At 31.9% G+C, this 19,540-nt stretch overlaps 2 protein-coding genes across 2 annotated transcripts in view; one reads left to right on the forward strand and one right to left on the reverse strand.

The window, feature by feature from the left end:
- The window catches only part of LOC129919957 (neuroguidin), a 90,762-nt gene extending 89,540 nt beyond the window's left edge, over positions 1-1,222 (reverse strand). The window contains exon 1 of the mRNA XM_056001088.1: positions 327-1,222. Coding sequence (XP_055857063.1) covers positions 327-335 — 9 coding nt within the window. The 5' untranslated portion in view covers positions 336-1,222. The remainder of the gene's footprint in view (positions 1-326) is intronic.
- Positions 1,223-4,347: 3,125 nt separating this feature from the next.
- On the forward strand, positions 4,348-7,250 carry LOC129919032 (septin-interacting protein 1). Its single transcript, XM_055999836.1, has 5 exons — positions 4,348-4,546; positions 4,611-4,787; positions 4,842-6,437; positions 6,500-6,987; positions 7,044-7,250. The coding sequence occupies exons 1-5, from the start codon at positions 4,438-4,440 to the stop codon at positions 7,167-7,169; spliced, it is 2,496 nt and encodes an 831-aa protein (XP_055855811.1). The 5' UTR covers positions 4,348-4,437; the 3' UTR covers positions 7,170-7,250.
- The last annotated feature ends 12,290 nt before the right edge of the window (positions 7,251-19,540 follow it).

The raw sequence follows: 19,540 nt of genomic DNA on the forward strand, positions 1-19,540 counted from the left end.
AGATTTTCACTTTTTGGGACGATTCCGTTCTGGGACAGTGCGAATTAAATAGGAAAATTGCGTACCGTACTGCTGCCGGGGACTGCCGGATCAGAGTAGGGTGAGATAAGGTTTGTCAGCTTCACAAAAAAGGGGTTGTTTGCTTTATCTAACAGCCACTGGGGTTCCTTTTACTTATATTATGTACAAGCCTAGACGCTAACTTTTTTTTGCCTTTTTTTGTATTAAATAGACACAAAAAAATATATAATTTTTTGATTTTAATTATAATTTGGTTTCAGGAAGCGAAAAACATAGAAAAATCTGGAAAAAATCATCAAACTCACCTGCACCATTGTGAGATTGTTTCTATGTTGCGATGCACTTTTTCAAAATAATGAAAAGTCGTTCGTTTGTCTTCGACTCCTTTTTTTTTTGTCTTGTCGATGCAGATCTTGGAGAAAAATATAAAAAAAAACGGTCAACACACACACGTGCGTTATTACCGTCTTTGTAAAATTCTTCAAACTAACAACAAAAGATCCAAAAAATTAATCACAAACATTTATAGATCCAAATCCAAACAAACAATTCGAATCCTTGCTTTCTTGCACTTTGAAGAATCTCGCAACGAAAATATAAAAGAAAATCAAGAAAAACAGAGAAATTCCAATGGATAAACAGCAGCAAACAGTTTAGAAATTAAGAAACAACACAAAACCCGTTTAAGTGTTGCAGCAAGTTGCAAAAAGTGACGACGACGATGATCAAAACGACGACGAGAAAATAAAGAAAAACTATGTTATTTTATTTTCCATCTAAAACAAAAATAAACAAAAAGTCGAAGAAAATAAATTCACACTTGAACTTCTTTTTTTTATATTATATTTATTCACTACACGTGCTTTTTAAAATTTAATTTGAATGATTATGACGAAGAGAGATGATATAAATGATTTCATTGCTTTTTCTTTTCTGCTTATTTTCTTTTGTGTGTGTGTGTTGGTGTGTGATTGAAACTTTTAAAACTTTGTTGTTATATATTTTGAAACGTGGTGTTTTTATTTGAAAACTTTGTCGTTTATAAAATATTTTTTTTTTTATTTTATTTTGTTTAATTCATTTTGTTGATTATATTTATTTTATTAAATATTTTAATAATTTATTTTAAATAGGGTAGCGCGCGAGAGAGAAGTTTTTTATGGTGTTCGCACGACGACGTGCAACCTCGTTTTGACAGCAACAACAAATGACACAAGTGATTTTTAAAAAATTGAGAAAGTCGTCGTCTCTGGTGAAATGATGATGGCTGCCGTTTTTTGCGGTAAATTTGTATATATGTATATGGATGTGGTATTTGTAGTGGTGCTATGTTGAGTAATTATATTCACCACTAGAAAAAAATGTGGGCAAAAAATGTTGTTTTGTAGGGCAGGGATGTTTGTGAGGAAAAAAAGAAAAATTTTATTTTGCAAAAATATTTAAAAAAAATTTACTATTGACCAAATAAAAATGTTGAATTTTAAGTGTCGAGTTAGCAGGATCATAACTTTTTCTAGAGCGACAAGAATATCGAATGGACAGAATCTCGAAAGTGAAAAATAAAAATCACGAATGGAGAAATCTAGAATGGCCAAAATCTCGAACGTACAAAAATCTCAAAAACATCAAATTTCGAAATATTCCATAATATATATATATATTTGCTGCATGAAATTTATATTATGTGTGTTTTTTGTTTGTCTATATGGTGTTTTTGCACAAAAATGTCCAAATGTTTGGCAGCTGTACATTGGCAGCTGGTCTGTCAAAAATGTTGCTATTGATTTTAAAACACTTATATCTGAAAATTGCATCGCGTAGATCTTAAAGTATTAACATTTCAATGAAGCTCAAATGAGATAATTTCACAAATTATCTCATTTCAAACTTCAAGTCGGCCCAGAATAACAAGGTTCTAAGCGCCATTTTTATCGGTTTATCGGGTATCGGTTGAGTCGTATTTTCAAGCGCTATCGAATGAGCGTACTGGCATGTACCATAATTTATCCTATAAAGCCTTAAAAAATTAGGTTCTATCAACCAAAATGTAGATATTTTCAGAATTATAAGGTTCTATGTAGCAAAATTGGCTGATAGAAATTTGTTATTATCTTTTTAAGCCTGGTACAGTGCTAAAGCGAAAAGAAATTTTCCATACATTTCGTTAACGAAATCCTGAACGGAAAATTTCGTTTTGCTTTTCGTTTTTCAGTACGCAGCTCTAACGAAAAATTGGAGAGTTTTCACTCATTTGTCACTTACTTTTTAAAGTCCTGTGCATTTTTCTTGATTCCAAGAGCAGTGTTGCCCTTTTTTCACTTGCGTTTAAAATTATTTACTGCGGTTTTTTTTTCTTGATTTTGAATTCATTTGAGTTTATTTTATTTTGACTTTGACAGAATACTCGATGATATTTTTATTTTCTTGTTAGCATTTTCGCTGTCCAATTTTTAGACTTTCACATTTTTCGCAGCGTACTAGGCTCAAGGGTTCAACTACATTGGCCATTTTTTGCAAATGTACAAAAGTGAAACTAATTTTTTGTTCTCAATAGAGCAGTAACTGCGTTTTATTTTTATGACTAAAGCCATAATTACAATGGCCTAAAAAGTGAAAAAGTGGGAAATTTACATAAGTAATTTTTTTTTTATTTCTTTATAGCGCTTATGAGGCTCGCTTCGGGGCACTTTTGCAATGGGGGCACAGTTCTACGTTGATTTTGGGGAGTTATATATTAACGGCCATATTATTCACTAGTTTAAAAAATACATCTGGATGTAAAATTGTCAAATGTCAAAAATAAATCCAAATCCAAAATAGTTATCCCAATTTTAACTATGAAAATAGTTTAAAAATAGTTAAAAATTGCCATTTTTTTCTCTGTGAGATAGTGAATATTATGGATTTGGATTTATTTTTGACATTTCAATTTCTTTACATCCAGATGTATTTTTTAAACTAGTTAATAATATGGCCGTAAATAAATTATTTAAAAATAAATCGACATCGATTAATTTTGATTTACCTAGATTTAAATGGGCGGATTTTTTGAAATATTTTATGAATTTTTTGTATGTATTTATGTATTCTTTTCGTTATATTGTTTAGTAAATTGTTTAAAACCATAACTTTTTTTTGTAATCAAACATTTTGTCAAAAGTGCCTCATTCCCGGGGAACTTTTGACAAAATGTCTTTTTTTAGAAAACATTTTTTTTTAAATGTTGAATTATGTTTAAAAAAAAAAAAAAATACTGTTAGTACAATCTTGTGTAGTCAATAAATCAAATACAAAACAAAACATTGGAATACATTAACAGTTTTCGAAAATATAGACTTTTAAAAAATAAATGTCAAATGTACCCCCTTCTCCCCTACTTTATCTACATCTACTTGAAATTGGAACTAATTTTTGGTTCAATGAAAATAATCCCGATTGAGAGCATCCAGGACCACGTGTTGTTCTTGTTTTAAGCCTTGTACGCAGCTGACGCGGAACGAAAAATGTTTAAGTCTCCAAAGTCAACAGCGAAAATGTTAACGAAAAAACACCATATTTGTGCTATTTTTGTATAGAAAATTTCTTTTCGATTCAGCTACGTACTAGGCTTTACGTGTGTAAAATTGATCCTGATCCTGATCCACACGAATAAAGGCTTGGCCACACTGGAGGGTATGCGGTAGCGGTACAGGTAGCGGTGAGGGTACTTGTATGAAAAAAATTCCAAACTGACACATCAACGTTCAGGTGTGGAATTTTTTTAGTACAAATATCGTTACCGCTATACCGCATACCCTCCGGTGTGGCCAAGCCTTAATGCTTTCTGCATCATTTTTTTTAAGTTTTCTAGCCTGAAAACTATATAAAAAAAATTTAAAGTTTCCACATATACATTTAAGGCTTGGCCACACCGGAGGGTATGCGGTATAGCGGTAACGATATTTGTACTAAAAAAATTCCACACCTGAACGTTGATGTGTCAGTTTGGAATTTTTTTCATACAAGTACCCTCACCGCTACCCGTACCGCTACCGCATACCCTCCAGTGTGGCCAAGCCTTTATATACTTTTTTATTTTTTGGGCCAGGTTTGGAATTTTTTCCAAAATATAATAATTGTATTTTTGAAAAAATTCCAGGCCCAAAAAAATTAATTATCATTTTTAACGCGATTGGTATACCGCCTTACATCTTCCGTGTCATCCTACCATCACTCACTACAAAGCTACAAAAGAACAAAACTACATAATCTGAAATTCACCACACCAAAAACTCACCAAAATAACACAGTTTGAGAGCTATAGTAAACAAAATAATTTGACATGTGTCATTCTCATTGTGGCTGGAAAAATACAATTTTCACAAAATATTTATTAAATTTTAATAAACGTTTGTAAACAATTTAAAAACAAAAAATATGTCTGGTAACGAGTATGAAGCTTTTGAAATAACCGACTATGATTTATCAAATGAATTCAATCCAAATCGACCGCGAAGAAAGCTGACAAAAAATCAACAAATTTATGGTAAATCAAATGCCAACAAAAATAACTTTAATTTTTGTCTAAAATAAACAAATAAACTTTTTAGGAATATGGGCGGATAGTGACAGTGATGCCGATAGCGATGTTGAATTGAAAGGACGACGCACTGGAAAAACTCGCTCCTCTGGTCCCGTCAATTTTGTCCAAGGCGGCATCCAACAATCCGGCAGTTTCAAGAAAAACGACTCAAACAATGATGACGACAATCAAATCACCGACGAAGGTAATTATCACTCACTCTCTATGAGATTTGTAGCTATGAATATCCTTTCTGTAGATGATGAAGGCCCATCAAACCGTCGAGCAGTTCAGGGCAAAGATCCCCAAGAAAGTGTATCGAATTCATCTTCCGAAGAAGACACAGGTCAATCAACACGCGTGGGTTTCGGAATGAAACAGCGACAACCGGCTTCGAGTTCGAAGCCTGTTGGAGCATGGGAACAGCACACAAAAGGAATCGGAGCTAAATTGTTGCTTCAAATGGGTTACAAACCGGGAATGGGTTTGGGCAAGGATCTGCAGGGTATCGCCCAACCTGTTCAAGCGACTCTGCGCAAAGGACGTGGAGCTATCGGCGCCTATGGCCCCGAAACTCCACAAACTATCGGCGATCCTGGACAAAGCAAACAAATCGATGCTGGGGACGAACCCAGGGAATATAAAGAAAAGAACGACAAGTGGAAGCGAGGTGATGGCGAGGGCAAGAAGGATTCGCGGAAGAATCGCTACCAATACCGCAGCGTCGAGGAAGTCATCGAGAAGGGGAAGAAACAATCGGGCATTCTGCCGGACAAGCTGAGTAAGAAACTCGGCAATGTTCCAGTTATTGACATGACAGGTCCAGAGAAACGAGTCCTAAGTGGCTACCATGCTTTGGGACAGACCAAGATGATCGATGAGGATCTCTACGATCATCAACCCGCGAAGAAGGCAGCCGGATTCGCCCTGCCCGAGTTGATGCACAATCTCAATTTGATTGTGAATCTCTGCGAACAGGATATTATTGCATTGGACACAGGAGCTAGGGAAGCCAGTGATAGATATCAATCACTCGAGCATGAGAAGAAAAATTTGGAGAAAATAGTTCGCTTGGAGGAGGATCATATAGGAACTCTGGAAAGAGCCATGACTTTGGTGGAAGAACTGACCGCAGAGTCAGGAGATTTGACTCTTGCTAGAGCAGAGAAGATCTTCATCGAACTGCAACGGGATTTCGCTGCTGAATACAAGGAATTTGCATTGGGAGATCTGGCAGCTGGCATAATTGCTCCATTGGTCAATAATGAACTAAAGAATTGGAATCCTCTTGAGGATCCGATGAAATTCATTGACACCATCAAGAAATGGCGGACTATTCTTGACATGCATCCGTCAGGACAGAGGAATAATGTTTTCGATCCCTACTCTTCTTTAGTCTGGGCTGGAGTTATTCCAAGTTTCCGAGCATCGGTGAATCAGTGGAATCCCAAAGAGCACCAAAAAATGGCAGCTCTGCTTGACTCTTGGGCACCTCTATTTCCAACTTGGGTGTTGGACAATGTCCTTGAGCAGTTGATTTTGCCGCAATTAGTTGCTGGTGTCAATGAATGGGATCCATTGACAGATACAATTCCAATTCACAGTTGGATTCTTCCCTGGAACTCGATTTTGGGACATAAAATGGAGGAGCACATATTCCCCACTATTCGAGACAAGTTGGCATTTGCTTTGCAGGCTTGGATTCCACAAGATAGATCGGCTCGTGCTATGATCACACCTTGGAAGGGTGCTTTTGAAGAAGGCGAGATGCAGGCGTTTTTGGTGAAGCATATTATTCCGAAGCTGCAGATGTCTCTGAATGATTTGGTTATAAATCCATTGCAACAGGATTTGGGTAAGATTTTGATTCCACTTCCATTTAAAGAAACTAAATTAATATTTTTTAAATTTTTGTAGAACTGTGGAATCAAGTTTGGGAATGGAATGAACTAATACCACCTCTTTTAATGGGACAGATGTTGGATAAATTCTTCTTCCCCAAATGGATGCAAGTTCTTGTACTTTGGCTCAATCAATCACCAGATTTTGATCAAATCTCTCGATGGTACACTGGGTGGAAGTCAGTTCTGGGTGAAGAGTTGTTAAAATTGCCAATGATCAAGGAACATTTGCGACGTGCATTGGAAATGATGCACAGAGCCACAGAAACAATGGCCACACCACAGCCAGTGCCAACTCCAGTGGCACCACCACAATCAACGACTTCATCTTCATCATCGTCGGCAACAGCAAGTTCTGCTTCAAATATCAATCCACCGGCATTGATGGATCTTCAGATAACGCCTCCTGTACAAATGGAATTCAAGGAATTAGTTTCACAGAAATGTGCGGAACGCGGGGTGATTTTTGCTCCAATGCCAGGGCGAAGGGAATTTGGCAAACAGGTTTGTATAGAGTTTTTAGACTTGGATACATTTCTTATGAATTTGTTTCTTTGCAGGTTTATCGTGTTGGAAAATTGTTTTGCTATATTGATCGGAATGTGGTTATGTTGAGTGACGGAAGTTTAAAAAATTGGACTCCAACATCCCTAGGCCTGACAATAGAAAGAGCTTTATCTGGATAAGGATATAGATTTATGGACAATTGCTTGAATTTATTTGTATTTTGTTTAGTTTCAATAAAAATAAAATGTGTATGTGGCTAATGGAAGGTTTTTCATTTTTATGTGAACAAATTCCATTTTAAGTTTTTAAAGATTTGAAGACGTCACTCGAAGACAGCAATTTATTTGATCTCAGCCGTCTATCCTTTATATGAAAATTAAGACCACTTTTTCAGTTCGAGATCACAGCGGATAGCTTTGCGACAAAAACCTGCCTATTAAAATGATTGTTCTAATTCCCATCATATTTTGTTCTAAATTCACTTTTTATTTAAGGAAAGTGCGTACTTGTATAGGAATTTAAGGGTCCAGGACATATGTCCACTTTTTGTCAAAAATAAACTAATGATGAGTTCTTGTAGTATTTACTGAGCACTATCTAATGGGATCCTTACTTTTATAAAACAAATTTACGCCTTGCTGAAAAAATAAATACAATTTGTGCTTTTAGTACTAAGTTGTATGGAGAACAAAATTTTAAAATGCGTTTTTCTCGAAATGAGTTGGAATATTGACTTATGCTGTTTTTCCCCTGGACCCTTCAATTGTTCTGTGTTCAATTTTGGGTTTTTAGTTTTAAAAAATATTTAAAAATAGAATGCACCTACTATACTAATGAGGTAAACTTGTATGGTTTATTCAAGAGAAAAGAACAAACTTTATGAAAAACATAACTTGAATGGCGAACGAGCAGAAAAATGTCGCTTTAAACCAATTTGAAACTTAAAAATCGTCCCATGTAAAATTTGCTTTTTGTGACAATTTAGCTTAACGCCGACGAAATGATAAGAGAATTGGAGAATAAAACTGGTTGGAGTCAAATTTTTTTAAATTTAAATTTAACTTTGCAAAACTGTTTTTTTTTATATAAAAAATAAATAAAAGGTCCTCCTCGCGCGTCGGTTGGGAGGGGAAAGTGGGCGGGGCATAATATAGCGAATAGACAAAAAAGATAAAAACTCAAAGAAAGGAACAAATTGTAACATGCTGATTTTTGGTAGGTATGCAGGTTGATATTGAGGTGTTTCAGAATCTTTGAAGTAGTTTAGACAACAAATATGTTCTACTCTTTGAAGTGTTGTCATTTATAACTTAAATTTCAAAAAAATTCTTCTTCGAAAAATTTTATATTTAAATAATCATTTTTATCAAAAAAACAAAACCGACTTCTATGGATCAAAACTGGGTTTTTTGGTTTTTTCTCATATATAGCCATAACTGGATGAAATTACAATGGGACCACACTGCAGGCACCAACTTTCCAATACAAAAAGAATTATAAAAATTGATTCACTTTTAGTCCAAATTCATGAGGTAACAAACATAAAAAAAAACTTAAAAAAAAATACAGACGAATTGAATACCTCCTCCTTTAAGGAAGTCGGTAAAAATGTATTTCTTCGAAATTTTATTTTTGATTTGTATTAAAGCTATATAAATCGTCGGCTAGATTTGTTCTAAAAGCCATTTTTAACGGAATTGAGTTAGGAATTTAGTCTTCATAATTTTGGGATGCTCTTTCGTTTGGTGCAAACCATTTCATTCTATGTCTTTTAGTTTTCAAGTTACAGATAACATAGGACACTTTTACAACGGTTTTTTTGTCATATTTGTTCAATACATTGTATTACATTGAACAATGGGAATTATATCTCTTAATTTCTATCTTGTCCAAATTCCTCAATCCAAAACGACTTCCTCTTTGATTTTAATTTATAACAAAATCAAAATAGTAGAAACAAAAGTTCTGTTTCATGTTTTAAAAACAAAATTATCAAGGCTTCCAGCAAAAAATCAAAACAAATCAAAAACTTTCTGATATACTTATATATATATAACAAAAATTTTCAATCTGAAATTTAAAAATCAATTTCCCAACATTTTGAAAAATACACATTGAACAAGATAGCATCCAGCTGACAAAATTATTTTGTACCGATCCGTCATTTTCAAATGTTTTAATTTGGTTTTGCCGCTCATTATTGCCACTTAGTCACTCATACGCTCAGCCGCACTCAGGACGTGGCCGTACCATTACACGGTGTTACAAAAATGAGGTTTTAAAATATACGCGGGCGGAGACCTATCACGTTTTGTAGAGCTAGTCGCACTTATTACGAAACGGTATTTAAAAAGTCCCTAACACCCTCAAAATCTGGAGTTAGGGGCAAAAAACGGTTTTTTTGACCTTTACCCATTGAAAAAAATCTAGCTTCGTCAAATTTTTACCCATTTTCGATTTACAGTTTCTAATAGGAGATAAATATATACCTTTTCAACAATGTATAAAACATGTAACTCGGTTAAACCACCTAGAATTTATGAGCTGTCAAAATTCAAAAATTCCATTTTTTTCGTCATTTATCCAACTTCGACATCAAATTAAAGTATATATTTTCACAACAGCATGCTGTTTTTAAAATATATTCTAAAATAATATTTATTTCCAAATCAAACGAGGTATTTTTTATGAAAATCAGTTTAAAATTGGCTTAGAAAAAAAAATTTTTCGATTTCAACCCAGATACAGAAATTCGAACTTTTAGGTATAGAACAACAATGTTGTTTGGATAAATGACGAAAACAATGGAATTTTTGAACTTTGACAGCTTATAAATTCTAGGTGGTTTAACCGAGTTAAATGTTTTATACATTGTTGAAAAGGTATATTTATCTCCTAGAAACTGTAAACAAACTGAAAATGGGTAAAAATTTGACGAAGCTAGATTTTTTTCAATGTGTGAAGGTCAAAAAAACCGTTTTTTGCCCCTAACTCCAGATTTTGGGGGTGTTAGGGACTTTTTAAAAACGGTTCGTAATCAGTGCGACTAGCTCTACAAAACGTGATAGGTCTCCTTTGGGCAAACTTATCATTCATTTTAAACAAAGTTTTTATTTACAGAAAACTAAATTGTAATCTCCAAAATACCAATGACATGCTAAATTGTGTTAAAGTTCGAAGCCATGTATTTTCTCATTAGTGCATGTAAAATATTTTCAAACGTCGCGTCGCCCCTGACTCAGATGATGATTGATGTTTCGTAATTTGCAATGTTTTGTTTTTGTATGTTAATGACGAAAGTTTGATGAAATTAAATTTATCAAATATCCCTTTCATTTGAGGTTAGAGGCGTGTGTCGTTTGTGCTGATGAATTACTAAAATTCAATGCCAAAGTAGTATCGACAAGGTCATGTTAGATCTGTTAATAATTGGCATCTGATGCTTTGACAAATAAAAAACCATATAACATCGAATTGTTTTTTTTTTTTAGGTCTATTACTTATACAAATAGATAAATAGTAGATACAAATTACAGAATGATGGATTTTAATCAACCTTGTTCTAGCTATCAATCTGTCTGATAGCCAAGATTGCATTTATGTATATGTTCTATAAGTTATAAAATCTTCTTATAAACATAAACACAATTCAACAAAATACAGGGTGTTATTGGTTTAACTCAAGTTTACAAAATTAGAAGAAGAAATAAAAACAGTTAATCTTCTTCTTCCTTTTTCTCGGCGCTGTTATGATCTCGATGTCGAGGGGATCATAACTATCCCACGTAACTGCTTCACACTAGTGATCCGCCTGTGGGGTTCGCCGGGTTGACCTCAGAAATCGGCGGCAAGCCTCCCGGTTTTGTATTGTTCCATTTCTAAGGCCAACTGAATGCTGGTGGTTTTGCATTTGCTTGTACCAGGAGTTTTTAGGCCTACCTTTCTTTCTATTTCGTAAAATAATAAAAACAGTTAATAAGCTTTTGAAACAGTTTCACCTCTCATTGAACTTAAATATTGCATGGTTCCATTCGACATCACAGTAATCATCGAATAAGAAAAAAGTAATGATATCCCATGCCATTTTTGACACCTCATTTACCAAATAAAAATTCATTCTAAGTCTGAAACCATAAATTTGAAGACTAGTTTCATACGATCATCTTAACATCGTAGTAATAAGACCAATTTTTGTATCTCTAAAAAGTATTTACATTAAACATGAATCACCCTATATAGTAAAAATCTTAAAACAAAACGAGAAACAATGAAACTTTAATATCTATTAACATTATTTACAGTTAATGCCTTAATAACTGTGTTGAGATATTAAATCGTTGGTCAGCAAACAATTTACGGCAGCATATTCTGCGAGATGTTCATTAATTCCATAATTATTATTATTTTGAAAACAGATACAACTCGATAATGAGGATGAATATGATTCTTTTAGAAAATCATACAGAACATAGTACATCTAATGATTCTACAGCTATATCAATATTATTATAAGCGTTATGAAATTTTTTGTGACATTGAGACGAAAAATTGTAGGTATTCAAAGTCAAGAGAAAAAAAATTCAGACACTATTTTTTTTTTGGTAATGCATGTATTTAATCGTTTTGTATATGAAGTATTAATAATAATCATGGGTCAAGCCCATTTGAAATGTGTGCATTATTTTGAACTTTGAGAAGCTTTTTTCTCAGAAAATAAAAGAACTGTCTGTGCTCTATATCTCCAGAATTTCTTTCTTTCATTCTATTTGATATAAAACAAAACCCTTAATTTTTAATACCTTAAAACATCCAACCTATAGAGAAGTGGACTTGACTCATATGTTAGTAGATTATAACATCTGTCTTTACATAAATTTAAAAAAAATAATAAAATGCACGACTGGACCTTAGGTTAAAACTAAAGGGTAATTCCATGAGAACATATAGGTATAATTTTGTATGTTTTTCGCTCCTATTTATTTAACTATTCACATTATTACATGAATACTTATATATTAGTAAAATTGTTTCATTAGGGCTGTTTAATGAAAAAAATCTAGGACAGAACAGAGCAGCACAAGTTTGTAAATACTGTCAGAACAAGAAAAAAACAGAAAATTTCAACTTTGTATTTAACAAGATTTACAGTTGTCTATATCAGTTGAAAAATTTTAAATTAAAAATTAATTTCTTGAAATTAATTTTTACTAAGAGCCGATTTTTCTTCTAATAAACAGTCAGTTAACTGTTCGACGAATAAAGTTATTAGGCTCATAAACAATCAGATAAAAACATTGAAGTTTTCAATCAAGAATAATTTATTCTACAGAATTACAAAAAAAAAATTGTCAAATTCAAAAATATTTAAAATTAAACGTCATTTTTATTCATGATTGTTTTTGTTTTCTTGTGTTCCACTGTATTTTTTTCAAAATTCTTTCAAAACAGCTTTGATAACTGACACAATATTTTTTTTGAGATTATTCCTTAGAATAATTTTTATTCGTCTCTGAAAGAAGCAGATAGTTTTATTCTTAGGAATAAGCTAGGTATATCTGCCTGTTGAAAAATTGATTTTTTCTCTATCCTTAGGAATAAGTACTAACTGACTTTTTAACTGACTATTGAAAAATTGGCCCTAAAATAAATTATTTCCTAGCATTTTTAATATTCCCGTAATTTTTTTTTTTTTTTTTTTGTTATTAATCAAAAATTCTTAAGAAATTCACTTTTTAAAATCTTATTTTTATCACAATCAAACAAACAGATGAAAATTGACACTTTTCACTCACTTGTTTTACCCCTATTGTGCTGTCTGAGAATATTTTCAAATAAGATGTAACACGTGTGACTTTCTAACGTAACACTAACGGTGCAGGGAACTAAGTCCACGGGAACTAAGTCCACTGAGGGACTTCGTTCTCATTGAGTGGGAACGAAATCCACTTTAGAGAAGTGGTTTTCTTTCCCATTCAAGGTGGGATTGAATTCCACTCTCTAATGGGAACCTAGTACACACTCAAAAAAATCAAAAGAGAATTTATTTTCAACAACGATTTTTTAACGAAAAACGAAAGTAATCAAATAAGCGTGATTTTTCGTAAAAGTACTTTTTAGTAAAAAAATCGAGCAGGGGCATAAGTCCCGATTTTTTTTTTCGGAATTTATGTCCCACTTTACTAGAATCCAATTCGGGTCTTAGGTATGTCCCTCACTACTGAGAAATAAGTCCCAAAAGAAGAATTTCGGAACTCATTTCCCACATGTATTTTTTTTTTATTTTTGCGTATAAATACCTGAAGAGACAAGTTAATATGACCACTGCTGATGCAATAGTAGAACCGGTCTTGATTTATTTTTGTCGGTAGTACCTAGTCCAATGCAAAGCACAATTATAAGATTTTGAAAAACAAAAAAGAAGTTGGCAAACTTAATGGTTAGTCGAAATAGCATTGTGACAAAATAAGATCATGGAAAGTGAAAGTCTTTTCGAAAATATTTTTGATATGTATTCTTTTTAAGTTGATAACACGGTGAATTGGAAAAACTTTTGCTCACATGAGAATCTATTTAATTTGTACAAGCCAAACGCGAAGCGGAAAAAAATTTTGCCCAGGGGAGAATCAATTTTGAGGTGTGAAAATAAAAATTCGCGCGAATTTTTATTTTCACACCTCAAAATTGATTCTCCCCTTGGGCAAAATTAAGTGTTACAGTTATGAACGATACTTTTTTCAAAAGCTAAAATTATACACTTAATTTAAATTTTTAAGTTAAGTTATTTAAACCGACTATTTCGAAATAAACGATTTCAAAGTCAAAATTTTAGAAAAAAAAGTTTAAAAAACACGTTGATTACTATTTTAAGAATGACTTTGGGTTTCAATACGAAGTTTATCCATAAAGTAAACAGCCTCAATTGATTTCTTATCAAAAACTGAAAATCATTATGTTCCTATGCCTTCTTGTTTTCCTTAAAAAATTAAAAAATGCAAAAACTACTTTCTTTACCAGGCTCATTCATTTATTTTGAAAACAATTGATTTAAATAACTTAACTTAAAAATTTAAATTAAGTGTATAATTTTAGCTTTTGAAAAAAGTATCGTTCATAACTGTAAGTGTTACCGTTGTTTTTTAATAAATTTTTTTGATTTTAAGTATTTTTCTTTTTTTTAATAACCCCTTCCGCCTAAACGGGGGAAGATAGACACCCCCTCCCATAGTAAAAAATGATTGTATTTAACCCTTCTACAAAAAACCGCTATCAATTCTTGGTTGCTAAGTTATAGTACTTTCCCCTCAAATTTTTCTTTTTTACTTGAGAAAAACTGAATCTGCGAAAAAAAGATAGGTTCAAATGGCCATATTTTGGTTAATTTTCAATGAAAAAATTTGATGAGACCAGCATTTCAAAGAAAATTTACTCTTCTATGTTTTATTAGAGCAATGTTAATGTCTATCTCAGCCCAAATAAGAGACACAACCAAAAAAGTAAAAAAACGAAAAAAATAGATTTTGTTTGATTTTTTTTTGTTTGTTTTGACTGTTTTGGTAAGGAAATTTTTTTTATAAATTTTAAAAAAACATTATTATTATAGGAAATTTTATTCTCTACAAAATTTATTAAGAACAATATCTCAAAATTATGCTTTGTTTACGAGATATATTGAAAAAACCAAAAAGGGGGCTTTTGCACCCCTATCTCCAGTTCCCACCCTCTCATTTAATAGCACTCCGCGGTTTTATATTTTTTATAACCCATTGAACGATTCCTGCAATAAAACCCGTGAACATCTTACTTCCTTTCTGAAAGACATAATTAATAGCCGTAATTTTGGCGTTGGTGAAAAAATAGAAGGTTTGGTAATTTTCAGTTTTCTCGAAAAGTAAAAGAGATTTTGACTTTTAGTTTTCGGTGTTTGACTCAAAATATATAAGAAAAATTAAAACAAAAAAAAAATAATACTTGATTGGGTAAATTTTATGAAAAAAAAAACTGTTTGAACTTTTTTTGATTTTTTTTTCAAAATTTTGTGTTTGAAATTTTTTGTTTCAAAAACTATTCATCAAAAAACATTTATATAAAAACCAAAAAGTAGTATAACTTTTTACCTTTAAAAAATGGTATCGTTTAGTTTTGTAAGTGTTGCCGTTCTCTTTAAATATTTTTTTTTTGATTTAAGGTCGAGTTCTTAATTTAAAATTTTTTTCACATTCAAGTGCTTGGCAGACCGTTTTTGCCACGTCTCACGAGACTTTTTTTTTTGCAGTAACATGCCTGGGGATGTCCTTAAACATATTTCATAGGGGTGAATACTAAGCAATTACCTGCAAACTTTAGGTCGCTGGCTCTCGGTCTAAAACGTAGTATCCCATTCTTGTATAACAAAGAATTTAAAAAAGAAATTGTTTTTTGTTGTATAGGTACATACATATATTTAAATATATACAAACAAAAAAAAATTTCTTAAATTTCTTAACATATGTACATTTTGGTAAAATTGGTCTTTCTACGAACATCAAAAGTCATCACATTGGTACAAGTCAAGCTCATTTCACTTTCTGCTTTAATCTTAAATAGAAAAAAGAATCTTAAGTGTCTATAAGAATATCATGGTTAAAAGAGTGTTTATCTTTTTTTTTTTTGAGTGAAACAAAATTTGATGGGCCACCCGGATGATATTTGGTAAAAACGTTGCATTTGGGATATAAGCAAAAATAAAGAGTTTTTAATAAACAAATTTTGGTTGAAAGGGTGTTTTTTTTTTCGAAGAGACAGTAAAATCTGTAATTGGTCCAAAAAAAGCCAATGATACCAAACCTTTTGTTAAAGTGCTGAAAACAAAAACAATTTTTAAAATTTGTGAAAAGTTTTGTTCACATTCTTAGACGAGCATTTCAATATAGTGAGAAGTTATAACGTTAGCGTATGTCCAACATGCGGTTATCTCTTTAAAGTCGTTTAAGTTGATAAAAAATTTCTGTGAATTAAGAATTAATCAATATTTACTACAAAAACCGTATACGTATTTTATAGTTTGCTGATACTCAATAAAAGCTGTCTAAATATATCAACACTTGAATAAATGCAGACACAGTTTATACCTGCTTAGTTCTTAACTTTATTATTATTGCTTACTTTTTCTATTACAATGTTAATGCTTGGTGCATTTTTTCTTTGCATTTAATATATAGATAAGAAAACTACTATTGTAGTTTCTCAAAAGATTGATATTGAAGGCGACAGATGTTTTCAAATAATTTTTGAGAAAAATTGAACTTGTGCAAATACAGTGCAGTCTTCTTCGTATTTACTGACATAATATTACTTATAATGCGGAAGAAAGGGACTGCATTTCGTCACTCAGTATTTGAGTAAAGCGTTTGTATTACCTACTCGTCAAAAGTTAGGTTACTCATTTATCTATTCAAATTAACGTGACAAATTTGTTCTTAATACATACAATTTTAGCTACGTATATGTATGCCTGTAAGACCCTTAAGTCCTTTTAATGCAACTGCTAGAAAAAGCACGGCTAAAATAAAATATTCACAGCATACGTTCAAGTAACACCATTACCATTGCGATATGTATAACCTACTCAACCTGTAAATTATTACTGAACAGTTAGACATTCTACTTGAAATTAAATATAGGTAATAACAATTAATAAAAGGAAATATCTTGACCGTGTTATTGATAGAACAATATTTACTATTGTAACTGACCAGTTGAAAATTAAATAAAAAAAAAATTTGCAATTCTTTGAAAAAAATCTTTATCTTTTCACTTTCTAATTCGAACAACTACAAAATTCTTATCTCATTGCGCCATGCACTTCATATTGTGTAAAGGAAACTTAAATTGATTGTTACCACGGTCAGAACTAAACTCAATTGTCAATTTTCTGACTATTTGCTATCCATCTCTTAAAGAAAAACTCTAATAATTCATTTCTGTTTTTTTTTTTTTATCACATCATTTCCGGTATATCGAAAAATGAAGGGAAAAAAAAGAGATTTTCGTTAGTTAATTTGCAAATAAAGTTCAATTCTGTAATGCTCAAATGGAGTGGGGGATTGAAGTTTATGTATACCTATCTTGCTATAAATAAGTTTGTCGGATTAGTATTAAAAAATGTTTATATTGGGTTTTGGGTTACACCCCACAGGAAAAGTCGAAATTTTTGAACGACCAAAATTAACGGAACTCTTGTCTTATGACCACATAGAAAATGATCATGTTATTAAAGGTACCTGCCGTATAACCGTTATACTTTTTCATACACGATTTTATCGATTTCAGCAAATAAAAATGTAAGAAAATGTTAAGTTATTATTAATTTTAAAATTAACCATTTATTTATAACCATTTAATATATTTTTATATTTTATCAGTTTTTTTCAAAACGAGTTCACGAGTTTTCTTGAAATTTTTTTTTTATGTGTACGGATGATTAAATCTTAAGAACCACATATATCATTGCACTGCATTTTGAAAAATGTTTGAAAAATTTGATATACAAAATATTAAAAAAAATTCCTTCAACGATTTAAAAAAATACAAAAATTATTTGTTATACAAAAAGTCTTATGCAACACTTCGTTTGGAGTTCAAAATGATTTTAAAAGGTTTAATTCGTAATTTAAAAAAAAAGAGTGTGTGTACACGCGACTTAAGTTATACTTCTCACTCAGTATATTATATGAATTTCATTTGATATTTTTATTATTTTTGTTTTATATTATATTATTAAAATATTTTCTCTTGAAAACGTTTGGGACGACAGTTAGTACATTTGAAAAAGTAGCCTACTTTGAATTAAGTATACAATTTTGCAGACATTTTTCTAAAATGGCTTAAGTCGACATAAGAACACAAATGGTTCACTCGACCACAAGTTGAAAATAGCTAATGTTGAGCTAAGCGATGAATATATTTGAATTCAAATTGTCATAAAACCTTATGTCACGACTTAAGCTAATTTTTTTTTTAATTAAACGGTCTATACTTTGCTTAGAGAAATGAGACCCAGAATAAAACAAAGCTGAACAAAAAATCTTTATAATTGGAAGTTAAGAATCTTCATACCAATTTCCGGGGCTAAATTGTTGAGAAAAAAAAATTTAATTTTATCTACGATTGATGGTCTTTATATCAATACAAGTTTAGTTTAAGTCTATGTTGTTTTCTTTTCCTTTTATTTTTGCAACTTGCCAAATGCAACTTGCCACATTCAACTTGCCACATGCAACTTGCTATATGAAACTTGCCACATGCAACTTACCACACGCAACTTGCCACATGCAACTTGACACATGCAACTTGCCACATGCAACTTGCCACATGCAACTTCCCACATGCAACTTGCCACATGCAACTTCCCACATAAATTTTTCCACATGCAACTTGCGACATGAAACATGCAACTTGCCACGTGTTGTGTGATTTTTTTACCGTACTGCGGCGTTCTGCATTTTTTAATACTAAAGTACTACCAATACCAACTCTAAAAGTGAAACGACAGCCCTGCTGCCCAATTGTCTCGGAGATGGCGATCACCTCATAATCCCTTTGACATTCTTGTCAAAAAACAAATTTTCATACCCACCGTCCCATAAGAAGTATAACTTCAAAAACAAACCTAAAAAAAATGTATATTATGTACAGTGAAAGCTCTCTAGACGGACAATCCCTTTGAGCGGACAATTTCTCACGACCGTGGATCTTAAATTGAAATTTCATACATTTTATGTTCATTTTATTGACACTCCGTTACACGGACGCGGACAGCCATATCAGCCGCAATTTGGTAAAATGTATTATCTTAGGCGGACAAAAAACTTTTGCACCGCAAGTTTGCAAGTTTAGGATTCGTAAAAAAAATCGAACTCGAGATAACAATTTTACATGACATTACGATGATGGAGAATGCCAAAAAAGTGGGTCCGGCAATTCTGTCTGTCTGCCCGTCTGTCTGTCTGTCTGTCTGTGTGTACCTCGAGCTACCACCTAAACTAATGGAGCGATTTCCTTCAAACTTGGAAGTTAACAGTTTTGGGTGACTCCCTAGAGGACAAATTGAAATTTTTTTTTAGGACCAAAACTAACGGTACCTTTCATATAACGGAAATAGAAAAGTTAATTTTTTTCAAAAACGGCTCTAACGATTTTGACTAAAAGTTTTGTGTGTAGTGTAAGTGTAACACATAAAAGCTTCCTTTGGAAATAAAAAAAATATTTTTTGAACCGTTATTAACGGTACCTGCCATAGAATGGTTTTTTTGATTTATGAATTTCTCGTAAACGACAAAATATATTTCGACCAAAATTTTTGTAAAAAACTTTTAAACTATCGTTATTTAAAAAAATTTAAAATTTTTCAAAAAACACATTTTTGAATTTTTAAAAAATATTTTGAAATTTTTTTTTGAAAAATCAATTTTTTGGAAACGGGTTGGTAAAAAATTTTGAAATTCCGTTTTTATGTGTAAATTATTTATTTCTTCAAAATGGCATACCAACTTTTTTTTTGAAAAATGTTAGA

The sequence above is a fragment of the Episyrphus balteatus genome, chromosome 4 (genome assembly GCF_945859705.1).
Source record: "Episyrphus balteatus chromosome 4, idEpiBalt1.1, whole genome shotgun sequence".
In the NCBI taxonomy this organism is placed as follows: Eukaryota; Metazoa; Arthropoda; class Insecta; order Diptera; family Syrphidae; genus Episyrphus; species Episyrphus balteatus.

Excerpts from the sequence above, each read along its gene's own strand:
- LOC129919032 (XM_055999836.1), top strand. The coding sequence starts at position 4,438 with ATGTCTGGTAACGAGTATGAAGCTTTTGAAATAACCGACTATGATTTA. Across the intron at positions 6,438-6,499 it reads TCCATTGCAACAGGATTTGG|AACTGTGGAATCAAGTTTGG; the intron begins GTAAGATTTTGA and ends AAATTTTTGTAG. Across the intron at positions 6,988-7,043 it reads GAAGGGAATTTGGCAAACAG|GTTTATCGTGTTGGAAAATT; the intron begins GTTTGTATAGAG and ends GTTTCTTTGCAG.